This window comes from Erithacus rubecula, assembly GCF_903797595.1.
Source record: "Erithacus rubecula genome assembly, chromosome: 6".
Classification (NCBI taxonomy): Eukaryota; Metazoa; Chordata; class Aves; order Passeriformes; family Muscicapidae; genus Erithacus; species Erithacus rubecula.
In genome coordinates this window covers 51,649,232-51,674,372 of record NC_136688.1, presented here as the reverse complement: position 1 = coordinate 51,674,372, position 25,141 = coordinate 51,649,232, and the positions used below count along the sequence as shown (strand labels likewise).

The following is a 25,141-nucleotide window of genomic DNA, read 5'->3' as shown; positions in this document are numbered from 1 at the left end:
TCATTAGTGAATAATTAGATTCTTTAATCCAAATTCACAGGCATTAAAATATGATGGAATATCCTGACTCTATAAAAAGACAACTACGCTTATTTTAACTCTTCAGATGTTCAGTTACATTACTCAGAGATTGTATATTTTGTTAAGAAAATCTGCTTGCAAATAGCATATCATGTGCAATGTTTTATATCATGCCTAAATCGACACAGCTTTCCCAAACATGCAGCAGGATGACGAGAGCAGAAAGATAATGGGTGTGATTCACCACTGTGATTCTCCAGATTTATTATTTTAAATTGTTTTAATCTAGCAAAGCCCAGGAACATCACAAATTATTTAAAAACCTGAAAACTAGTGAGTGCTATGTTTGGAAGATTAACTTTTTAAACAAAAGCAGGTGGATGAAAGGGAATGGAGTTGCACCTATACAGTTATTTCCCCACTTCAAAAGCAGCAGTCCCACAGCAGCAAATGTAACCCTGTAAGCAAACCAGTTTGAAAAGATCAACAGCATCAAACAAGATGAGAATTTTAGACGAGGGACTTAATGCAGTTTGCCTTCTGCTCAGCGCTGCTCTGGGTTGCTTGCTTAGACACAGATTTTCTTCTCAACAGTTTTAATTCCTGCTCACTGCCCTGTCACTGCTCAGATCTTCCTTCCAGCCTGTGCAGGGAGGGCAGGCATCCCTGCTCTCCAAACAGCAGCAGCTGCACAGCCACTGCTGCCACCGTCACCAGCCACCCACGGGCAGCAATGGCACCTCAGAGGTGACAGCTTCGATCTACTGGGGTCTGCCCTTCTCCCAAAGGAGTGCTATTCTCTTTTTTGTCAGAGAGCCCATTAACCTCTTCCCAAGTGCTTGCCCATTCTCCTCCTTGATGCCTTTCTCCTGCCTGATCTTGGAAACACAATTTCTTCTCTTCCCCACCGTTCGCGTGACAAGAAAACCCAACTTTGTTAAAAAGCTTATTACAGCTTTATAACAGAAAATGCCAATATTTACTTAGCTGCAAGCATAGCCCACAGAAGGTGAGATCCTTCAACTATCTCACACACTTTCCCTTAGTAATATAAAGTTTGTTCAGGTTCCTTACACAAAAAATCCTCCAGGAAACTGGTATGAAGTGTGGAACATTAGGCAAGGCACAGCTCATGGGACACTGAGGGACAAAGCCAGCTGCATTCTCCTTAAATCTGAAGAATGCAAGAATAAACTTCTCTTGAAATGTCACGGTGAACTGGGAGTCTCTTCACAGCCATCCATGAAGATAAGCTGTGCTTTCCACCCTGGCTTTCTCACTCTGCCAGTGACCTACTGAGAAGCTCCATTTTCTGCTAAATCCTCTGGTTCTCTGCTAACACAACCACTGAGAAATGTCTGGCAATTTGCTTGCGTGACACAGTCAGATGTTAATCAAAGCCTTCCTCCTTCTGTGACAGATCACAGCGAGGAAAAAAGCTTAAAACTGATTTAATTTCTTAATACGCTTCTGTCTGCTGTCTTTAATATTTGGCTTTGATTTCGAATACTTAGCGCTTCTCTGCATTTCTTGGTAATGAATAAAATACTTTTTTTTAAAGAAGAACATAATTAAGCTTGAAGAAATTAAATATGACATTCAAATGAGAATGAGCTTTGGATGAATATGTAGATTCGTGCTGCACATATGCTTAACAAAATCAATGCACTCCCTGCAAAGTGTATCTTAAAGATATTCATTTTAACCATGGGGACCTCTCATGACCAGGTATCCTTTTGGTTGCATCTCTCAGCTATTATTTTCCAGCTGAGGACATGAACTCTCTGTCCTGTCCTCAGAGTTTGTGACCTTACAAACACAAAACTAATTCTTGTCGGAGAACAAACTGGAGTAAAAAAACAACCAATCAAAAAAAATCCAGCACACATCTCCCTTCCCAGGCACAAACCAGTCCACAAGCAAGAGAGTAAGGGTGTTATTTTAGCAAATAGAAACTCCATTTTTTATATGAAAAAGGCATTTGTATGTGGCCAAGAAACCACGTCACAACCCAAAAGCTGATTGTACTAGGACCTGTACAAACACAGTGAATGCTTTACATGAAAAATAAGATTGGAATACTTTATTCATTTGGAAAAAAGTTTGTATCTACTGTTGCTGTGGCTCAGGAAATCACAGATGCAGTTTCCACAAGCACCCTATGAAGGCTTTGTCTTCCAAATTAACTAACCCTGCACACAAATACAGTGGACATTAACATATATGCATATTTTTGCTTGGCTACTTCACTCTTAAGGCAAAACAGCCCTTTAAAGAAGTTAAAATTTCAACCATAGCTCCTCTTACAGAAGGCTCATGTAAAAAGTTGAAGGTAGACTTGGTCAAAGAGAGGCAAATTATTTGCAAAAAAATATATTTATGTGTGTGTCTGTGTGATTGTCAGTATATTAACTGCATTTATTCCAGTAGAGAACAAGAACAAAATCTGCCAGGCCCTGCATAAGGTGAGTCACACACTGGTCTTGCTATGAAGTTCAGATTTTAAGTGGATGAGGAGTTTCAGTATGGAAAAAAAAAAAAAGCAAATATAATGAACAGGGACTACAGCATGACACTGCAGCCATGACTCTTCTTTCATCTCCAGGTGCTTCCTGAGAAAGGATTAGCTGAACAGAGATGAAGGAGGGACAAGCAAATGCTGTTTTAAGAGTCCAGGCAGGGATGATCATCAACATGTTCAAGGCTGGAGGGTGCAAAGGGAATCAGACAAGAGTGGAAGGCTTGAAGCAAAGAAGCCTGAGAGCCCATTTACTGAACAAAACCCCCCAAACTGGTGATATCCCAATATTTGTGGTTCCTGGGTAAGCCATTTCTGCCAGTACCTGTGTTCTCTCACTCATCCTTGAGGATTTCCTCCTCTTCCTTTCCCCTCCTGCTGAGAAGACTGCATGGCTTGAGGGTGGAGGACTCAGCCTGGAAACTGTGATCCATTAAGGCCCAATGGCAGAAGAGTCAAAAGAGAAGCAGCAATGGGAGAGTGAGCCTCTCCTAAAGCTAATTCCAAAGTTGGGGCAGCAGCCTGGCCACACCTTTGTACCCACCTGAGCATCTGCTCAACCTATCCACAAATGCCAGGGATCAATGATGGATCTCCCTCCCCCACAAAACCTTTGTGAGATTTCTTTTTTGTTATGTTTCAACAACAATAGAATAAGGAACAAAAGTGCTTTGTGCATAAAAATTTCCATCAGCTCCGTCCATCAGTTAAAAAATTCAAGAGAATCAATTTTGAATATAGGAAACATGGGTAGGGAATAAGCAACGTACTAATGGGATTTTTAAATGTTTTAGCCAGCACAGAGCTGCTAAAGCTATAAAATTCTGATTCACTCAAGGTAAAGACAGATTCATGAGAAGCAATTAGGGCCTGATCCAACATACAGTGATGTCATTTGCAGTCTTGCTGCTGACTTCAAGAATCTTTGAATTAAGCCAATGACACTCACTTCACAATAAAAACAGAACTGTTTGAGTTTTGCTGACCAGTGACAAAAGCATCACTGAGAGAAAATATTTTGGGTCCTATTTTGTACTATTAGGCACTGATTTCTTTCTCTCAGTTTCAAGAAAGGTATCCTGTTTTCTGGCTTCCCCAGTGAAAGGGAATTTTTTTTTTCATTTGCTTATGACACACAGATTAACACTGAAATAAATCCAAAGTAGATTAAGCTAAAATCATACCCATAATATGAAATACAGTAACAAAAGCTGTGCTGCAGTCCCCTCTAAATACTTTGGAAAGGATGCATCTATCCTTGCGTAGTTAACTAAACAAGCAGAGAGATGTCTGAGCTTCTCCCTTTACCTTTCCTCTCCATTCCCACTGACTATTTCAGATACCTGTCTTTGAATGAAACAAACCATCCTCTGCATGCCACTATTTCTCTGTGTTGCCTTTAAACGCAGAGCCCAGAGACAATTCACTAACTTACATACTGCTCTTGGGGCAGTCATTTCCCAAACTCTTCTGTACAGACAGACTGTGACACGCAGGCATTTGACACTTCAAATCACTGTACTATGTTCTTTTAAAAAAACAGAACTTGGAAAGTCAAGTCCTTTCCGAGGTTAAGATTGTAACTTACGGCAAAAATCATTTATTGAATGGTACAAAATACGTTAAAGAACAATGAAAAGGGAACAATACAATTACCATTGTGATTACATTCTACAAGGGATTCTCAGTGCATAAATTTTACTTTAGTGCCATTCACAGACATACGCTTTTCAATATTGTCTCAAAATATGTTCAATTCTGAATTAAAAAAGGAGTTGGAATGCAAGTACAAAGCCCTGAGTTTTGTTGTTTTAAATACCATCTGCTTGACAGCGTATTACATTTAATCAACACTGCTAATTACAACAAACATACAAACAAAACTATCATATTTTTATAATAAGACACCAGAATGAAAAAAAAAAAGGAAGATTGTTCTAGACTATAGCTAAAAGAAAAACGTCAAACTGTTTTGACTGTTTCTACAAATCATGGAAACTTTTATTTGGACACATAGGCCATGCTACCGAATAAAAAATACCTTTTTTTAATCTAGATCTGAGTGAAAAAGAGTTGTTACTTCAGCTTTTGCTCCAAGGAAACCTATAGAATAGCAGACTTGTGGTGAAGACGGCCATTGAGGACTAGACAAAGCCCAAGACATGTTTTCCAGGGTTTTGGTCAATAGAGATTCCATAGATAATTGGGGTGTCCCCATCCATCCCTGCTCTCCAGCGGCAGCAGAAAGCCACAGCCATGACCCGTGACCAGCACCACGACAAACATGAACAGCATTTCCCAGTTGTTGGAGGACCAGGAGCAGTTATGGAGACCAGAAATTGGCACGTACCTGATGAAGAAGGAGGCTGCAGCCGAGGTGGCTGCCGAGACAGGAGCCACAGCGCCCGGGGACGCGGCCGTGCCGCCCGCGGGCTCCGCGCCCGGCGGCCCTGCGCCGCTCTGCGCGCCGGCACCGCCGCCCGGCACCGCTTCTGCCTGGCAAAGACAAAAACACCCGCGGGTCAGAGCGCTGCCATGCACATCTCTAACAGGAAACATTCACACAGCACTGCCAAAGGGGCTGAGCGAGGTGAAGAGCAGCACAGTAGGCTCAGCAACAGAGAAATGAAGAACCACCACCACAGCAAAGGAGCACAAAAACACAGAGAACCTTTGTGAGGAGTAATGCACAGTTAAAGAGTTGGACAGGCATGAAGAAATGGAAAACGATAAGCAGAACCCTTTTGTTTTACAGTGTTATTTGGGAGCTGGCAGAACTGTTTATCTGGTTCAGTTATGACTGTCAGGAATTATTTCTCAGCGGCACATCACCTACAAGAACTATCTGCTTAAGAGGAACTAACCAAACAGTCACACTTGTGATATGTTTCCACATGAATAACCCCAAGAACTAAATAAAAGAAAATTGATTTTTTCAGAAACATATATACAGCCATGTTGATCAGCATTATTTTTCTTAGCATCACAAGTGTACAACACTTTTCTCCTGAAAACTGTTCCAGTGGAAGAACAGGAGAGACTGGAGATGCGTCTTCTCCAGCACAAAGCATCTGAGACACAGTTTGTAAGGGGGCAGTTGTTTTGAATTTTTGCCAAAATTTTAGACATGTATTGTGAAATTGTCAGGTCTATATCTTTATGTTTAGGCCACCAACTCTTTCAAGCACCGAGTTCAATTAAGCCCCATCAGTCAAAGGCTCATTGACAGTGGTGGGAAGCCTCCTCTTCAGAAGAACCTGCTCTCTGCCTGGGAGTCCTGAAGGTTTAATTAAAGATGACACCACAATAAATATTTGTCAAAAGAGTTAATTGCTTCATGTATGATAATATATGATGTTTCTGTCATCTGAAATACTACTTTGACATTTCCAGCTAATTAGGTAAAATAGACTCCAGGAAAGGAGACAGCTTGGTAATGAAGCACAAGCACAATTAGGTACTTCCAGGGATGCCACCAAATTTTAAATTTTGAGCTGCCATAGATCATGCTTTACAACTACAGATATGCAGACATGGCAATAGGGCACTCCCAGTTACATACACACCCTCAATTTTCTCATACACTGACAATACAAATAGAGATTTTCTCATGAGAACTGAGGCAACCCAGTTATTAGGTTCCAAGGACAGAAACTTTGCCAACCAAGCAGTGCTCAGCTGATGCATGAAAGCCTCTCTGGAGTTTCATCTGGACTCATTCCTGTTGGTTCAGTATATTCCCAGTTCCCAACAAAGTCAACAAGAAGAAAGTGCACCCAGCTCTTTTGAAGGACTGCTCTTTCAAGATTAGTACTATTATCAGTATTATGGAGTGGCTGACTAATGCTTTACCATAGAGTGCTACACAAAAAAGTTCTTTTAGAGAGCTCACCAAAGAGACCTGAGGCTGCGACACAGAATAATATTCATGCAGATTAACTTAATCCTAGTGAAGCTGCTCACACTAGAAGCCAAACTGGAAACTTGGAACAACCCTCTGCAAAACTCTTCATTTTGTAATACAGAAATTTCATGACATCAGATTTCTCTGTGATGAAAGCAGAAAGACCAAGCACTGCTAGAGATCACGACTGGCACAAAGAAATGGTGTGGCAGGAAAAAGTATTTTAAAAAGGGAGTTTGTCCATGCTGTCCATGATCCACTGGCAATGACAGCCAGGAACAGGGAAGCTTGGAAAAGGATCAGATCCACTCATGTGGTTAATTGCTTATAACTAAGTGATGGAGTAATGAACCTTGAGGAGGTCGATAAAGCAGGTATTTGATCATTAATGCACTGAAGCAACAAACATGTGGCCTTGACCTGTAGCAGTCACAGAAAGAATATGGCATGTGGTGTGGAACAACATGCAGATGGGTAAAATCCAATGGGACATCTGAACTTCAGAGTTGCATGAACTGATGCAAAGCACTGACAGCTTTGACAGTGGAGCTTATATGGTTTCAGCAATTTACAAGCTGAAAAAATCTACAGCACAGCCTCTGGAGCCTACAGAGTGGCACACCAGGGACTGTCATGCTCAGCAGCAGTGGCATGATGGCCAGCAAGAGGAGGAGGCACTGCAACCACTGGCAGGATAACATCTGTGTCTGAAAACTGCCCCATGTACTGTCAGGAAGACAACCACAACCCTCTGCACAGAAGCTGCTGTCTCAAAAATTACAGGCTCAAGTCAAATTCCCAAGACAATTTTTTACTCACTTTCAACAGGGGTTATACTAGACAAGAGAACTTGACACAAAGAAAATTGTGTTTAAGCAACATTTTGAAAAAAAGAGAGGAGCAGTAACATGTTTCTAACCAATCACACTAGTTAATCTATAATCTAAATGATGGCATGATCTAAAGCTAAATATGAAATCTGTAGAGTTAGCAGAAAACTTCATTGAATTTTACAGCAAAGTGTAACAGACTTGTAAGAACTGACTGGAATCTGTTAACAGATCAATTCCTGCACAAACTATTCACATTTAACAAAAAGGTAAGCCACATGTAACACACATACCTTTTACAATGCTTTTTTATTTCTGTAAGAAGTTAAAAGCCTACATTTCTGAGACCAATGACTGTGTACATGCTATATCAGGCATGTAACTTCAAATAGTCAAATCAAGCCTGATATTTCAGATGGCAGATGGTTAATATGCTTTCCAAACCAACATATCTAAGTTGGATAAATTGCTCTTCCCACATTAAATACATTTGAAAACTCAAACTTAATTTCTGTTTCTGTAATTTTTCTTCTCAGTTCTGTGTGAACATGAGGGGAAGCCACTGAGAAGGCACTGATTCTTGCAAAGGAACAAAAAGTGAAGATACACAAGATAAAATCATCCAAAAACTACTGCAGAAGACAACCTATATAATTTTAGCTGTGTTCAACTAATCAATTTATATTGAACACAGAGGTAGCATCAGTTTTGCTGCATGGTGAGAAGCAGAAAAGCAGCAAAAATTCTTCTAAGTTTAGGATTCATTTCAAGGACTGTTTTCACCATCCAAAGTGACAGGATTTTCCAGCACAGCCATATGCAGCTCACCCTTAGAGGCAACATCTCTCAGGGGATGAGCAAGGCTCAGGTATGAGGAAATTTGTCAAGACCAGGTCATTTACCCTGAGGCAAGAAAATCAAGGATCAGTAATGGGACCCTCCTGGCCCTGGACACTCCAGTTTGCCACACCACAAAAAAAGGAAGGGGCTTTTTTTGTTATTGTTGTTTTGTTTGTTTTGGTTTGGTTTTGTATTTTTTTTTGCTAAATGTAGCTCCCTCATCTCAACAAATACTTTTCTGACAACTGTGTGTGGGAAAAAAAAATTCTTTAGAGGAATTTGAGCAACTTTTGACTTTTCCAAGCGTTCAAGTCTGCACAGAGAGAAGGCTCCAGACTGCAGCTGAGAGGGAACTGTGTCTCTCCATTTAATGAATTTTCATAAATCATTAATGATCAAATGCAGAAAACACAACCTTGTCACTATAAAGTGTTACTGACTGCACTGAATATTTAAAAAGTCACAGGGCTCCACATCCAGAGTGTAATGTTTGTTTCAATTTTCTAAGAAAGTATTTGCTGGACAAAAGCCATCGGAAAAAAACCAGAAACCCTCTGGAAAGATGCTAAACCTCAAAGGAAGGATTTCCAAAACTGCTCTATAGGACCCGTCCCTCTAGTCTCTCCAAAACCACATGAAAACTGGCACCAGTAGGAGCATGTCAAGGACAACATTTGAAAATGTCACAGCAAGCATTCTGCACGTGCACATGCACAAGAGGCAGGTACAGCTGAGTTGTTCCCAGCTGGGAGGGTCAAGGGGGAAAGGGCAGGATGAGGTGGAGGTGACCTGACATCCTCGGGCTGCAGAGGTGGAGGTGTGCTGGGCAGAATGGGACACCCCTGTCCCATCCCTGACTCCCAGCACAGGGGATCACTGTTGTGACTACATGGCAGGAAACATCTGCCCAGGCTTAAGCAAGTCAGACTAGTCCAAAATTACACTATAAAGAGGTTGGCCCTAAATGAAATTTCCAGATACACAGGACTTTGTCAGTCCGTTACCATCCAAAGGACAATTACAATTCTAACAAGCTCTTTACACATTTGAAGTGCAAAGCCAAAAACTAAGCCATAATGTTTCCAGTTTTCTGAGTATTTCTATTCTCTGGATATTGACCTTTGTCCAGAGAATGTGCAGGAATCCAAAAAAGTCAAACGAGGTCATGCCACTTGGTGTCTGAAATGCATGCAAAATATGTATCTGGCAACAGGCAAAAAAACCATAAAAGCCTATAGAAAAATAGACCAGTCCCAGGATAATGCTGTAATGGCAAAAAAGAACCATAAGGTTGGATAGAGCTGCAAAAGACTACAGAATCACTAACGAGGGAATGAAGAAAATTGCAACAGCCTCTAAGTATCTGACACATATCTGTTTATCAGAACCACAATTCAATCTAAATTATTTTACTTTAAAAAACTGTTGCCATAATAAAAGCACTTAACAGGGCAGTGCAGGTGAAGCACTAACTGCTCTGGTAAAGCCTGAGTCTGTATTGCTGTTTTTTTTCTCCTTTTCTAACTCTTTTTACCCCTTTCTAACTATTATGCAAACAGAAAATTTTGAGAATTTTCTCTAACTTACTATTTTCCCCTTTCTGACTAGAACATCACGGTCAATTAAACTGTAAAAACTGCCTGATGCAATGATTTTGCAAAATATTAAACCAGCTATATATGATAAAACAATAATTTTCCACCTAAATGACTCATGCAAAGACTCTTAAGACCTACCACCACTGACTGGAACAAACATGACGTAAATCTGGAGCTGGGTAAAGCTCACACTATAAACTCTTCTTTCCCATAAGTGTGGGGAAGTTCTGCACGTGTCTCCAGTGAGAAATGTCTCCTCCTGACTGACGAGCATCACATAAAGTTAACAGGGCAGCATATGCCAGGCTGAAATAAAACGTGTTCTGGATAAACTTCTTCCTGCCATTTGGCATTGTTTCTGCCAGGGCTCATTATGAAATAAGTAGGGCATTTTATAACTACAAGACACTACTGTAGTCATTTATAACCTGCAGCTGCAATGTGAGAACAAGAATGCCTAAACCTGTGGTTTCAGACTTTTATATGCATCTCGTGTTCAACGTAAATCAAATGCAGAGCATAGTATTCCTTCTCTCAAGAAAGGTTTTTCAGCTACAAGGATTGCTAATGTCTGGCTTATGATCAATCTCTGAAGATGAGGCAGAAGGAGAAAAATTATAGAGAAGTGGAATTAAATAGAAACAGGAGACCCATCTGCTGTCACAGACTGGAGAGTAATATAGGCAATCCAAAGGCAACCTCAGAGCACTTGCTTTTTAAAATAATATCTGAATTATTAAAGTAAGTTAAAGGTTTGGATCTTTACCACCAAGAATCATTAGCAGCCTGTGCTCCATGCAGAAAGGACCTCATCTTTTTGGGCAGGGCACACACACAGCTACATCCAGCACTGGTGTCCTTGGCAGTACCAGGATGGAGAATCAGCAGCTTCTCCCTTCTCACCAAGGGCTTTTGATCTCAATCTCACTCAGATCTCTCACAAACCATGCTACTTGGTCCTTGAAAAATTTATTAGGGTTCTGGGCAGGCCTCAATCTACAAAATGAAATGTCATTCATTCTTTCCTTCCTTCAGATTGAGAATGTGAGCAATTCCTGCAGGCAGGGTTCTGGTGGTGCAAAGATGTCAGCAGGCAGAGACAGACCAATTGCTTCACATTTCAGCTATTCAGGACACCCCTACTGAAAGACACAGCAAGAAATTCTCTTTTTTCTTTTCTTCTTCACAGCAATCTGACTGCCAGTGACATGAACAACACCCTCCTGTCTGCACATGTAAACCCACCACCTGGAAAGTCAGGAGGTCATGAAATAAGCTGCCAACAAGAACATAGATCCTGCTGCACATTAACATTCTCAAATCAGGACTTCTCATGTGCAGTGGATTTAAAACAGCCAGGCTAGAGGAACTGTTTCTTCTAATGCCTCTAGGCAAGCATCAGAAATGTTGCCCAGAGCCCTCCCTGTTGTCTTCTATCACAATAGCTACACCTTCCAAAGCCAAAATATCTAGCTGTGTACTTCCCTGAGGTATTTACTCAAATGCACAAATATACAAGAAAAATACCTGCTTTTTGTCAAAGGCTGATAAGAGCAAGCAAAGGAATTCATTAACAGGTTCATAATAATGCAAATTTCTGTCATTTCAAGATTGGGTTTCCTACAAGAAGACAAATGCTTTTCCATTAGGACTGACTTCCATGGGCCTGAAGGGTTTGTAACAGCCACTAAACTCAGGATACATGCAGAGCTTTGAATTGGGAGATTTTGTGTCACTTTCCTGACTCTACAACAGCATTTCTCAATGATTTGGGCAACCCAACAAAAATCTCACTGTACCTTGATTACTCCCTATTCAGCAAAAGAAATTACCATGTTCCAAATTTTGCTCAAATCACTGTATTGTTATAATGACTGACATACAATGTCATCAAATAAAGCAAAGGTGGACGGAGATTGTCATACCTAATTTCTATCTCAATCACACTTGAACTGCTTATATATTAGATGTAGCTGCTTTAAACAGAACATCCCTTGGGATCAATTTGCCTGACAGATACCACATGGAAGGCACCCATTGACTAGCAGCTCACTTGAAGAGGTACAAGCACTCATTATCTGAAGGGAAACTGGCTCTTTATCACACCCATATTTACAGACCAAGCTAAGCTCATGAAGCAGAATTAAGACTGCAAAGACAAGGATAGCTGTGATCATTGCTGAAGGACAGCAAGGTCCCAAATTAGGGATAGAGATGTGCAGATGACACTGTTTTTGTGGGTGCTCCTGCTGACCCCACTGTTTTATCCCAGTGCTGGGGACAGGTAACCCAGACATTATTCACCATGACTAGAGTGAAATCTGCAAGCCTGTAAATGTCTCAAAGTTCTTTAAAGTAACCAAATGCCAATAACAAGGTATTCCAAAAGAAGTGTGACTGTGCAAAGAAGTGTCAGGTAAGATTTGACATGGATAAGACCACATTAAAGGGGAAAAGCAACCTAAATGACTCCTCAACAATACTGAGCTCAAAACTTGCAGCTACAACTTGGAAGATCCAAAGATCATTGACAGTTCCTCTAAATCAAGATGTAGCAGCAGCCAAAAAAAAAAAAAAAAACCAAAAAACCAGCAAGCAAATTTTGGACATCACAAGGCAGGGCAAAAAGAACAAGAAGAGCATCTACATAATTGAGCCTAGTACTACATCTCAAGACAGGGTAGTGGAGTAAGGGAAATGACAGGAGATAAGCAAGTAAATAGTCAAGAAGATAAAGCAGCTGCCCCAGGAGGAGAGATGAAATAGGCTGGGACTCTTGCTTGGAGAATGAAAGACTGAGGACAACCTGACAGAGGTTACAAAGTCATGGAGGTGCAGAATGAATTGAATGAAAGTGAATACTTCTTTGCACTTGGGTAGGGAAGTCATGGAACCTGCTGGCACACAGAAGGCTGTGCAGTTGGTGGTTCAGGGTCAGAGAGGGTTTGGATAAATTCCTGAACACAGGTCTCTAAACAGATCCTAAAGGGAACAGTCAGGTACGTGTCTCTGTGAATTCTCCAACTGAGCATCTGGGGAGCATGAGCTGACTGCAGGAAACAGCCAGGCTCCACAGCACTCCCTTTCACTGCTGGAGACAGCCCTGGGCTAGACAGGCTGCAGCTGAGACTCAGCAGGATATTACTAATGTTCTTATCATTCCCATTCAGTCTTTTGAAGAGAATCTTAGCATAGCTAGCAACAGGAGGTTGCACTGTTCCTGTATCCCCTATCACTACTCCAGAGTCATCAGGAGAGATTGACAAGACTCAAGGGTTTGTCCACACCTTGCATGAACAAACTAAACCTAGACCTTTCCCAAGCCAGGCATCACAAGGGCCACTCTCCCATTCTTTATCCTTCCACTGCCACCTGACTCTGAAAACAGCCTTGCACAATTCATCACCTTGCACAACTTCATCTTTTTTGAGAAGCACAACAGAGATAGTTGTGAATGACAAATCCATTATCTTTGCCCAGAAACAACAAAAACACATCAACAGACTTATGCCTACAGCACCTTTCAAATTCTTCCTCCAGATAAGGTATCACAAAAGGACAAACCCATCCAGATTTGAAATAGTAGCAGCTAACAAATCCATTTAACTCAGGTGTCTCTTCTCCAAGCTAAACAAGCCCAGCTCTCTCAGCCTTTTCTCACAAGAGATGCTCCAGTCCTCTCATCATCTGCTCAGCCCCTCCAGGGGACCCTCCCCAGGAGCTCTGTGTCTCTTGAACAGAGGAGCTCTTCTGGAACTGGACACAGCACTCCAGACGTGGTCTGAAGCAGGGCTGAGCACAGGTGCAGGATCCCCCCTCCACCTGCTGGCAATGCTCTTCCTAATGCAGCCCTGAACACCACTGGCCCTCTTGTTCACAAGGGCAGTGCTGGCTCATGGTTAACTTGTCCAGCACAGCACCTTTCCTCACTGGCTCTCCTGTCATTTGGAGAAGAAAATTATCATCAACACATTCCAGGAGCTTCTAGATTGCTTACACCCTGCTGTGCTGTCCCTCCAACAAGTATCAGGGTGGTTGAAGTCCCTCATGAGGACCAGGACTTCTGAAAACAAATTTGTTCCTGTCTGTCTTTGGAGGACCTCATCCACTCAGTACTCCTGGTTGGGCAGCCCACTCTCCACAATGTCATTGTGAAATTATCTCATCGTAGTTTTAAAGTTCTATTTATAAATCTAATAATCCCATCATTGATTACAGTGACTGTATTCAAATTATAAATCCATTAGCTGCTCAACAATGAAATAAAATCAATAATGCACGTAAATGGGAAAAAAGGAATTTAAATGCATACATTAATGTCACTTGAAGTAGTGCTATTTTATGCACCATCTCTAACAAAACTGTGTCACATCATTAGCAATAATGTGAAAAATCTTTTTCAATTAACAGAGCTGATTTGATGCTATGTTCACTAAAGTGGCAATCCATTCCATTAAACACACACATATGAAATGCTTGAAATATCTATGAACTCTATCTATACATCATAAATTCTCTCCTAAGTGCTGAAATACAAAAATAGATACATCATTTTCTATTGATGCTTTTTAAACCTCCTGTCAGAAGCTACCAGGCAGGGTGCTTCAGTGACTCCAGCTGCAAGTAACAAAAAGCACCAATTTTTGCCCCATGCTCAGCTGGTCATGCCACAGAGCAACAGGAGCTGCTTTCAGCAATGCTCATGCTGTGCACAACTGAAGGCCCACACCCTCAACATGCCATCATTCCACTAAACAGCCTGTGGAGAAAATGTCAAATTCAAAGCACTATCCAAAAAAAAAAAAAAAAAAAAAAAAAAGAAAAAGATTATGTTCAAATACTATTCTATACAAGCAGGACAGCTGGGCAATGCTACATGCACACAGTTGTATAAATCAGTTTCTTTCATGTGCTACACAGACACCACTGCAAGACTTTCTCCTCCACCAGCCTGCACACAACTAAGGTCTGAGCTCTGCCTGAATTTATTTGGTTTCTCTGCTGCATTAACTTCTGAAGCCAAAGGGTATTATTCATCTGCAGCCCACGCTTAACCCATGTAACCAGTGCAACAGTAGCCTCATAAAAAGTGTTCCTTCTCAAATCTTGGATGACACCACACCTGAGCTTCAGCCAAAAAGGATGAACCTTCCTTGCATGGTGACTTCTAGTGCTGGGGTGGAATGGGATGCACTGATTATCAGCTCACTGGAGGATGCACAGTGGAGCAACTTCAGAGTATAAATGGACCAGTAGGTAGCAAAAGAAGCTGGAAACAGCAAAGTGAACAGAAAAGGCCAAAGAAACAAGTGGAAAGGCAAAAGCAGAAAATTTAAATATTTGGGGTATTTAGTGTAGTTTATGATACACTTGCCAGATGAGAGAATGAACTGTGGGCCAAAGGTAAATCCAGTGGATTATAATTTCCACATAATCTCCAAAATCTGCTTGTCTTAAATCTATCTCTGATGAGTTACAGGTGAAGTCTGGGCAAACATTTTCTTTATTATTGCCTATTGAATTCAATTGTCAACAGAGGCAAGTAGGGACTTGTTTCCTCATGAGAGGTGTAATAACAACTGCTTAGCCTGGAGGGGTGAAAGATCAAAAGAACTGGTTTGAGGTGGTAATTTGAGCCACAAGAGGGTCTGAGTCCTCAAATAGTTACCCTGTCCCACAACTGTAAAACCAGTACTATGGTGGAAATGTCAAACACAATAAAAAGAAATGCACTCCACACCTTCACCCAAAAAAATGTTCATTTCCATCTTGTAGCCAATAACCTTTCTGTAACTATTAGTATTTTTCCAGTATCACTCTGATACCCGGAAATACACTAAAAATTAAACTCATTTTCACCTTCAGCACCATGCAGTGGGGAAAACCTATAATAAGAGAGCACAAAGGTCTCATCAACTACACAAAACAGAGGGCTACGCTTTCAGCTGCACGTTTAAGGCTGAATTTCCACCCTCTCCTTCCACACCAGTCTGGGCAGGGTCTCCCTGGCAGTGGCAGCCTGTCCTCCCACACCACACCCTCCCTCTGCATCTGCCAAGGCAGCACAGCCCAAAGCAAGGATGACTGCCCAGCTGATGTGCAGCACTCACAGCAAAGCTCTTTTCCATGGGAACACTAATTAGGTCAGTATGAGAAGGCATTTAGTGACTTGGACCAAAAGGTTTCCTTCTGCTGTTGAAGCTTGTTATGGAGGGTGACCAAGACCAACTTTGAAAATTAGTCATTTTTGCCACCCCCTTTGCTTTATGTCCTTCCTCTATAAGAGCAGTGACACCAGCACTACTGGAGCTAAAGGGAAAACAGAAAAGCCTCTGTGCAGTCCCTGCCTCACCATCTGACACTGACTTCTTGAGGATCAAGATGTTACACGTGGAGTCTGAGAAATGTCCCAAAGCTCAAAGACATCCATACATCTCACAGACAAGATTTATGGCCAATGCACTGTATTTTAATTGTTTCATTACAAAATATATTTCCCACATTGTATTAATAAAAGGTCACTGAGAAAGCTATCAAGAAAGGTTTTAAAAATTAATTTAAAAATCCATTTGGCATGACATTTATCAAAGTAAAAAAGTAAATGCTGGAAAGTAAATCTTGTCATTGTTCTGTTTTCCACAGTCAGCCTTTTATTGCATCTTTTAAACAAAATGTAAGTCACCCTGGCTATAAACAAACAAAGAGGCTTTAAGAAAAGTCAACAGAGGCTGAGCTACTCTGAGACAAATCCATCTGGTTTAGATTAGGGTAAGCAGAAGACTTATTCAAACTACAGGAAAGCTTGAATTTGTGACTAAAATAACTCATACGTTTTTCACATAAGACAAATAAACAAAAGTTCTTTAACTTTAGGGTCTATGCACCCATTTACATGTGCTGTGCTGTGGGTGAACCCTCCCTCTTTGAAACTCACAGACCCAAGCAATAAACTCATATCTAAAGTTAAATTTGTGAATACTCTCAGGAACATACATTGAGCTTTTGATAATTTTACAATTTTGCATAAATAGGCTTTAAAAGTTTTACTTAAGGCACTTCAAATTCTTTAGTGCTCCAACTTTTTCAATTTCTTAATGGTGCATTTTTTTAATATATTTTTAAATCCACTTACAAACTGGTAAGTATTCAAGGAGCCACAACGTTTTGCTTTATAACCAGTACCAATTGTATATATGCAAGTAAGAAATACAGTGTGACTGGGATTTCATTTTGTGTAAGATAAAAGAAAAAGCAATTTGCAAATAAGCTGTATTTCACTGAGATGTCTTTATAGCACATGGCATGGCTACTTTAGCAATTTTATGCAGTACATAACACTGTATAATAATAACACAGTCAATTTAAAATATACAATAAGACCTCTTTTTTTCTACAATACACAATAAATGCAAACACTCTAATAAGCAGATAAGATATTTTCAGTGGTTTTCATGTTCAACTTCTCAGCCAGATTCCAACACATCTGGGAAGCCCAAACTCCCTTCAGTCCTCTCCTTTTGCATTAAACTGGGTGGCAGTGCTGAGCACTGCTAATGTGGTTTTTTTCATTTGAGTAGTAACCTTATATTGACTTGTCAGGTCTAGAATAAAAACATCAATATAAAACTATTTATTAATTATAGCTGTCAGGTGTCCAGCACAAATCACCTCCTTTACCCAGAGTTATACCAGCTCCCTCCCCTCCACTGTGTTCACTGTCTGCTCAGACAACTTATCACTGCTACTGCTGATTATTTTTTGTAATTTTTCACAACAGGCCACTTGGGTAAAGCAGCTGATTACATCTTCACCTTCTGCACCTTGGTTGCAATCCTAGTCTTCCCCTCCCTGAACCTTCCTCCAGATCCTTAATTACTGTTCCTCTTCACAAAGCCCATGGTCATTATTTTGGTTTGAGCAGCACCCACACTGTGCTTCAAACACACGTTCCTGTTCAAAAAATTTATAATCTATATAATGGATTTTTCACACTTGAACTCCAAACACATATTAAAAATTTACGATGTCCTGCACTTCTGACCCCCAACGTTCAGCCCAGAAGTGTTTTCACAACCGTGACATTACAGGGTAATACATGGGAGTTTGGGAGGGAGATGAGAGGAGCAGAATCAAATCTTTTTTTAATCTCCACAGACAATTCCACTACCACCACTATTAGAACTACCCATGAATAAAAAATACAGATTCTGGAGAAATGTGTGCAGCTGCAAAGTCTCCTGAAGTCTGGCAGATGCACACTGGGGTGTCTTTTCACACCCAGAAGGCACTCAGGACATCCAAAAAGGGATTTATTTGTGACCTACCTGGGCTCTAGGAGCACCAGCTGGAAGCCACAGGCACTGCTGATGGACAAGGCAGACCAAGACAGACATCCCAGATGAGAAGGAGAGAGAACCTCTTGGAAGTGCCTGTTGGTCTTCCACAGCCACAAAGGAAGCCTCAGTAATTATGTTATAATAAACACCTGGGGTTCTGACAATTAAAAATACTTGAGATGAATCCCAGCCTTTACCTTTGTCTTCCCAAATTAATAAAATTAATTGTGCCCACTTCATGTGCAGCAGTGAGTTAAATCACTGGCAGGGTAGGCATTGGGTAGGAGCCTCCCACCAGGAGTCCAGCACCTGTTTCAAGCACCCTTTGGTAGGGGAAAAAAGGCTTAAGATTCCCAGTGAAACAGGAGTATTTACAGGGTGGTCAAAATAACTGGTGTCACAACCAAGAGTAGAAACTCCCTGGGAAAAGAACCGTATTTTCCTTCTGCATTTGTGCAGTATGTTGCCTAAATGGGGGCTGAAGTCTTCAAAACCCAGTCACACACAATAAATAGTACATTCAATGCTGTTCTTTCCACTGCAGTAGTTCTTGCTGCAGAATTCCTCTGGCCAGACCAGCTTTGCTCCACAAGGCAGGAAGTATTGCTAAAGACAGACATCACTAAAAGTATGTGTATGCACAGTTCTCTTCTGGGTTAATCTGAAACCTAAACTCTGTCTCTAACTCCAGGAAAGACAAAATTATCTCTCTAACCAGTAAAAAAAAAAAAATGTAAATGAATAAAATAAACTTTTCTAATCAGGAAGGAAGTTCAAATGTGAGAATCAACAGAACTCAGAAAATCTCAGTCTTTGAAAAATTTTAAAATTATGTAAGTTAAGCATTGGACAAGAATGTCCTGCAGTGGATACTATCCTAGACAAGGGCTAGACTAACAGTTTCCTGAAATCTCTCCAACCCTATTTTCTTCAACACCTGTGATTCCTCAGGGGAAGAGCGTAGGGGAAGCACTTTCTGCCTCACCCACCCAAACAACTTCATCAGACACAAGGCTCTTAACAATACAAAAGGCACTGGAAGAATTCTGACAGACACAAGAAGCACCATCTGGAAACAGATGTACTCAGTCTTCAGTAACTACATTTGGGTTTAAATGAATAAAATTAAGAAAGAGAGAAGAGAGATATAAAACTGAAGACTCTCCAAAAATTGCTTATAAATCTAAAGGATCCTTGCAGATGACTGGATCACATCCAAGCTGCCTCCAACACTCACAGTGTTTGTCCTTTCGTTAAAGGTCACTCTTTTCCAGGCTACTGAGTTTCTTTGCACATTTCTAAATCACACTTAAGCTCTGCTGCATTATACACATTTTTCCTTCACAGGGGTTAAATGAGGCAGCAGTTTTATCTCAGGATAGTGTAGTGGTTAGGGAAGACCACATCTATCAGTCAGCATGGTTAAGCAGGAGGAAATCTGCAGCTGGCTGTTACTGAATTATTTAGGACAAGAATAAGGGCAGACAATGAATGAGCAGACAAATGGAAATACTTCTGCTTTCAGAGTGCAGGCTTCTTTGCCCAGCACGTTTCCCATTTTTTCTTCTCTATTTCTGTGATGTACAAAGAACCTAGAAGGCAATTTAAAGGTAGCATCATACACCTTACATGGCCAAATTGATCCCTAATGCATGGAGCAACAATTTAGAGAAAAGCTCTCATAGCAGAAGTTCCTTATAAACTGTGAAGAGCTGAATGGGCAATTTTCCCTTTCCTCAGTGAATGACTTGATGTCAGTGGAGATTCACTGAATTTAAATCGGAACCCCTCAAAGGTGGAATGTATGTGAATTCACAAACTTCCTTAAGAGAGAAAAGTATGGGAGGGAGGATTCAAGTCTCCAAGGCTTTTCTAAAAGGAAACAAAAGTCAGCCTGAAAAAGTAATGTTACACAGCAGCACTCAAATGTTTATCTCTGATGATCTTGGAGCCCAACCAGCTGAAGCTACCAAGCAGTATTAGGTAGTGTTTACATATAACAGCATGTAAGGCATTATGTTAAATGTAAAGCTCCTTGGCACCAAAAGACCTGATCTCAAAGATCTGCTATGTCATCTTTAAGTGAAAACCATTACTTCAAACTGTACACATTTCATTGTTATGTACACCCCCACCATTCCCTACCTGAAACCTGGTTAGGAATAAATCTTAGTCAAAATTAGCCACATATTGTATTCTTCTTCTTAGCACAGTTCCATAGATGGCCACATAATGAACTTGCTTTAAAGGCAATGTGCACCTCTATAAAGCTTCTCCATTTCCCACAAGAGTTCATAAAACGCACACAGAATACAGGAAATCAACATCAAGGCTTAAAATCCAAGTGCAGTGACATTTACAGGCATGTGGCTCTGAAGCAACCTCCTGAGCCCCTTCCTCAGCAGCAAACTGTTTTGCAAGACATCTAAGCTGCAGATTAATGCTGTGCATCACAGCCCATCAGCAGCAACTGCTGAACTGCACACAGTGTTGGAAGCTCAGCACTAGACTTGAGGGTCAAGTTCATCTTTGATATAATCCCATGAAGCTTCCAGAGCTTCAGGTGTGACAAACTTGGCCTTTTGTGTTCTTCTAAAGGGGTTACCAGGTATGTGACAGGCAAATAACACCACCTGCATTCATGAAGCTAAAATAGGTGCAAAAACATCTGAGGAAAAGGATCTCACCATGTGAGCTAAGAAAGAAAATCTGATAGAACATCTTTTAAAGCTCTTAAACTCATGAAACATGGCTTAGAATACCATTAGCTGATCCCCACAAAGATAAATATGTATAGATCTCAAACTTTATCTGTACATCCACACACAAACACAACTCAAGTGGCTGAATTATCACTACTTACTAGACAAGCCTGAGGCAGGAAGCTGTTCACCCTGGAGATACTCCACATGCCCTCGAGGTACTGCTGAGCCTGGATGGTGACGGAGCTCAGGGCACCGCTGAGACCGCTGGGCGCCACCGTCACCTGAACGCTGGAGTTGGGAAAACCTCCCACGCCTTGAGACCACCCGAGTCCTTTCTTCCTCTCTGCTGCAGAGAAGAGATTGGGAGACTTCCCAGGCTGCCTGCCCACCTGGCCAGCAAGGAGTGGCAGGTCCCTCTGGGAGGAGACAGTGACCATCCTGGGTACCATGCTGGCCACCGCCCCGGCGCCGGGCGGGAGGTCGGGCATCTCTGGGTAGCTGGTTTGGCTCAGGGTGTGCATCATCTGAATGGCTTCCTGCTTCAGCTGATTCAAGTGAGTGGCACAAGTTTCACATCTGCTCTCTCCTTCATTCCTGTTTTTCTGTAAATAGTCAGGCACTTGAAGCTTGTCAAAAATTAAAGCTGATAATCGTGGGTCCTAAAGAAGTGAAGAAAAGGGAGAAAAAACACCATACTCAGTTACAGCAGTGCAGAAAGATAAAAAGGAGAGGGGAAATATAAAGTTCTCTGATTTGCTCTCCACTGACAGAAGTGCTTTAAATCTGTTCTGGTAACTCTCAGCATTTTTCCTGCTAAATACCCTAACAGGCCCACAGTCGATTAATAAACCATAAGTGAATTCATTTGTATTAGACCCAGCATGGAAATTATCATCAGAATTAAACAGTGGAACTGTGGTGCTCTTAATAACTGCTCATTCTTCTAATTAACTCTCCTTTGGAGACATCTAAAGTACCCGTGTTTCCCCTGCTCAGGAACAATGTTAGTTGAGATGCTGAACCTACAGATATGGTAACTTGATTCAAAGGCATACCACTATTAGAAACCCAGGAAAATTAGACTTGAAAGTATTTTAAGAAATTAATGCGTGACCTGGTAAACATCTTGCTGCCCTTACCCTGAGAAATGATTAATCAAGTGGCATGAAAGCCAGTTTATATGCGGCTGCCCACAGGACTGTTATTTCTGATCTCTGCAACCCAGATGGTGGCAATATTCCCTTCTGCTACAGCTGCTTTAATGAGAAATAGATTTGAGCCCACAGCCATGTGTGAAGGTGTGACAACGAGCACGCTGCAACCTGATTTAAAAGCAACACCTATTTTGTTTCCACAGAGCAATTCCCCACCACCCCTTGGCTAGTTCATTTTAAGGCTGCTAAGACATTTTAGAAGCCAGCACCGTTTCCACTTCAGAGATAGAGTTTCCTATCTCCTGAAGCACACAAACGCCTTCCCATCCCAGGCCTGCTACTGTAAAGATTAGTCGAGAGATTAAATCCAGCCCTGTCGTAAATCTGCTATCAAGACTAACATCAGGCTGTAAAACTGACCCAACTTCACACACTCTCACAGAGCTCTCCAAACAATTAAGGTTTTAATGAAATCACAGCATAGCCAAAGGTTTATTTATATAATTATTTTAAATGAAAATATTTAACTTTCTTGTTAATAAGTAGGACACACATAGCTGGTAAATCAGTCATCCAACATATGCTGGGGATATCCCCAGATTGGCACTTGTTTTTAAAAATGTATTACTTTATGCCAAGCTGTAATTGCTCTCTAGGAAATGAATGTCCTATTAGAAAACTAATTCTGGTTTTAATTACAATGCACATCAATAAAACTCTTTAAAGAAGTCTTGGCACTGGTGCTTTGGCTTTGCTCTGAATTCAGAAAGTACTAAAATACTGCTTAACTTCTGCAGCAGCAGCAGCACAGAATTTATCTCATGTTCAGCTGTTGGACTACTCCTGCAATAGTTTTAATCTCTCACGAAGCACAGTACAATTGATAGAAACCATTGTAAATTTATCTAGCATCAAGTTATTCCACAGCCAAAAGCAATTAACCAAAGTTGCTCTTTCCACAATAATCTAAATTATTGCTTATTGACTTAAAATAAAACATACTTCTCAGGCTAAGAAAAGCTACTCCTGCCACTGACTGAACAATAGATTGATTCACATTTGTGAACCAGCATAAAAAGTGAAGGGTAAGACACTATTTCATTTTTGTCTCTTCTCTTTATTGAGGCTTAGATCCGGCTAGAAATGCCTTTGAAGTTGCACCATTTGCTTACCCTCATGAGGAAGAAAATACTTTCCCACCAAACTTCCCAGAAGATGGTAATACTAAATAAAGAGATATTAGTCAGGCAAAAAAAAAAAAAAAAAGTAATATTTTAGAAATTTTTTTCTATCCCTTCAGCAGAAAGTGCTATTTGTTAGACTTTAAAAAAACAGAGACTCAGTGCTGCAAGCACTATTTAGCCTCAGGCAAAACAAAGGCCATGCAGTCTATCTCCCAAGAAAAACAAACAGCACCGTGCTCAGTGCTCCTCAGAAACTTCTCCAAGGGAGAGCCCTCTGAGCAAACACTTGCTGAGCTGACACACAGCATCTACTCAAGCAGCCCCAAAATACAGCTCCTTCAGCATTGGGTGCCCTGTCTGTGGCCAGGCACATCCCTGGGCTTGCATCCTTTGATCCAAGCTGGGCACACAAGGAAGCACCTGCACGTCCCAACTGCAGGAGCCTCATCTGGCAATGTTTAAATTGCTATCAAATGTCAAAAGTTTCACATAAGCAATTAAAGGGAATTACTAGGTGAAACAGGCTTCTCATTTAAAAGAAATTACTTCTTTTGATGTAAAGAAAATTAATGACCCCAATTCTAGCTCCATAAACAGAGTTTACAGCGTAAGGCAGATCAGAGTCAGGTCTGTCTCGCAGTTACAAAGAAATCAAGTGGATGTCATATTAAAGGGGGGAACAAGAATACATTTTAAATATATATATATATATTTATATATATATATATATAATTACACAGAGCAAAGCTTATAGGCACATAGCCTGCCAAATTTAAACCTCATAATTTATTTATAGTTAAAAAAAAAAAAACAAAACGGGGGGCATCTCATTTCCAATGCTTACATTTTGCCAAGCTTTACAAGGAGTCTCTTAACCCACACATCCAGCCTCTGTGACCCCCAGTTTGCACTGTGGACAACCTTCTCCAGCACCTCAGGGAGGGCCCTGCTGCATAGTTAGATTACTTTAATTTTTCCACTCTGAGAGACAAAAACACCTGGCTAATGGTTGGGCGTGAAGGCCAGAGGAAACACAAGTTATGTTAAAAACATTAACCATAACTTAAAAGTTTATCCAGCCCCATTAGAGAGGTTTTCCTGCCCGGTGACAATGCCTGCTCCTGGAGAGCCCCTGCTTCAGCAGCTCAGCAAGGCTGGGGTGGAATTTACACTCTTGTGTTTAACAGAGGGAAGAAATACAACCCGAGTGACCAAATGTGTGACACACACGTGGTGAAGCAGCCAAAGGCATCCTCGCTACAGCTCCACCAGCAGACAGGCAAATCAAACAAAAGAGGTGTGCAAATAGCTGAGGGGAACGGCACAAAAATTAAACACACAACACACAAGCCTCTGTTCCAAACTGTGCTCCAAAACCTCTTTAGTCTGCTGTGCTACAAAGAACACGATTCTTTTGTTCCTCCACAGCATAAATAAACTGTGCTGTCTTTGTCACACCTACTATCCAAATGCTCATCTTTCCTCCTGAACAAGCAGGATAAGCAGAACACTGTGATGCTGTAACATTCACAACTTCCCCACCCACTGGAGGAACGAAAACCCTGATTTCAGACTCAGCTTGATAACTTTTGCATACAAGTTTCAGATATTCAAACATCACAGACTGTTAGAATTGTAAAATAAATGGTCCCCCTAGGAACTGAGGAGCACAGCAGCCCCCAGCAAGGTCAGGGCATGAGATAATTACATGTTCTTATACGAGGACAAATTTTCTGAATGCTTGAATTTACCACTGCTTTTCAGCAAGCATTTCTTACAGACACAAGCCAGCTTGCCAACTGCTGCTGGGGGATTAAACACACACATGGAAACTGCCCACATGAGAGGAGCTCACAGAAATGGTCTGCAAGTTCAGCTGGCAGCATAGTAAACTTGGAAAACCAGGATTGTGCTCCTGCTACAACACACAACAAAACACCCATTTCCTTCAGCACTGGAGCATTCAGCCTGAAGCTGCCTTCAGGCATTGCCTCTGAAAGCAGCAGTAGGGAAAAGGAGCACAGATCTGAAAGCACATCAGCAATTTGCAC

At 41.1% G+C, this 25,141-nt stretch overlaps 1 protein-coding gene across 1 annotated transcript in view; it reads right to left on the bottom strand.

The window, feature by feature from the left end:
* The window catches only part of KIF26A (kinesin family member 26A), a 93,040-nt gene that overhangs the window by 41,404 nt on the left and 26,495 nt on the right, over positions 1–25,141 (bottom strand). Inside the window, exons 3-4 of the mRNA XM_079308612.1 lie at positions 20,911–21,411; positions 4,890–5,035 (exon numbers count right to left, since the gene is read on the bottom strand). Of these exons, the coding sequence (XP_079164738.1) occupies positions 4,890–5,035; positions 20,911–21,411 (647 nt within the window). The remainder of the gene's footprint in view (positions 1–4,889; positions 5,036–20,910; positions 21,412–25,141) is intronic.